The following is a 1,265-nucleotide window of genomic DNA, read 5'->3' as shown; positions in this document are numbered from 1 at the left end:
AAGTTCTCCGCCGTCTCCTTCATGCGGGTCAACACCATCGACGAGATTTCTTCAGGGGTGAAGCTCTTGGCTTCGCCCTTGAACGTCACTTCGATCAACGGCTTGTCGTCGTCACCGGCAGTGATCTTGAAGGGGAAGTGCGCCGCGTCCTTCTTCACGATCGGGTCGCTAAAGTGTAAAGTTGGTCGAGAAGGAGGTGTGGCGAGTGTTTGATTGGGTGCTCTCGTTGGAAATCTATCTTTTTGTCCAATCCGACGCCATCTCCACTTTTTGATGTCCCAAGGACACCAGCACGCCAAGAAGACACGAGAGATGCGATCTCGAGAACAAAGGTGTGGCATGTATCAGCACGCCAAGAAGACACGAGAGATGCGATCTCGAGAACAAAGGTGTGGCATGTATCAGCACGCCAAGTAGACACGATAGAGGATGGCCCGCGAAGTGTGGAGTATATCTGGTTCCCGGCGCGCCAAGCGAGATGCTTGACGATCTCGAGAACTAGGTGTGGCATATCTGCTTCCCAGCACGCCAAGAGAGATGCTTCTGTCCAGAACAAAGGTTTGGAATAGAAAATATCACACGTTAGATCATCTACACAGTCGACGGCCGAACTAATACTTGATCGCACGTTCCAACGATCGCTTCTTGTCTTCCAATTCACGGAGGGTCGCTTCTTCGTGGTCCTCCAACCACTCGCGGGCTTCGCGGATGGTGTTTTCGGCCGCCGCGTCGCCCTTTTCACGGGCAATTTCCAACGCGCGGTAGATGAACCCCTCCAAGTTGTTGCGCGCTTCAATCTTGCGCAACACCTCGGCATCGTCCTTCTTGTACTTTTCCGCGTCCGCCACCATGCGGTCAATGTCTTCCTGGCTCAAGCGACCGCCGTTGCTGCTGATCGTGGTTTCCGCCTTCGCGTGCGTCTTCTTGTCCTTGGCGCTCACGTTCAAAATCCCGTTCGCGTCGATCTCAAACGTCACTTCGACTTGGGGCTCACCGCGCTTGGCCCGTTCGATGCCCGAAATCGTAAACTCGCCCAACTTGTTGTTGTGGTCCACACACGCGCGCTCGCCTTCGTAAATCACCACATTCACTTGGGTTTGGTAGTCTGCTTCCGTCGTGTACACTCGCGTCTTCTTCACCGGGATCGCCGTGTTGCGCTTGATCAAAACCGACATGACCTTGCCGACCGTCTCAATCCCCAAACTCAACGGCGTCACATCCACCAACAACAGCGAGTTGGTCGCGTCGTTGCGGATGCCGCTCAA

At 54.5% G+C, this 1,265-nt stretch overlaps 1 protein-coding gene across 1 annotated transcript; it reads right to left on the bottom strand.

Moving 5' to 3' along the window:
* Window positions 1–611: 611 nt before the first annotated feature.
* Window positions 612–1,175, bottom strand: H310_10060 (hypothetical protein; the record flags this gene model as incomplete). Its single annotated transcript, XM_008876298.1, has 1 exon — window positions 612–1,175. One exon carries the CDS (start codon window positions 1,173–1,175, stop codon window positions 612–614), a length of 564 nt encoding a protein of 187 aa, XP_008874520.1.
* Window positions 1,176–1,265: the final 90 nt, after the last annotated feature.

The sequence above is a fragment of the Aphanomyces invadans genome (genome assembly GCF_000520115.1).
Source record: "Aphanomyces invadans strain NJM9701 unplaced genomic scaffold supercont1.24, whole genome shotgun sequence".
NCBI classification, from domain to species: Eukaryota; Oomycota; class Saprolegniomycetes; order Saprolegniales; family Verrucalvaceae; genus Aphanomyces; species Aphanomyces invadans.
Note: the sequence above shows the minus strand (reverse complement) of the source record. Positions and strands in the feature narration are given on the sequence as shown.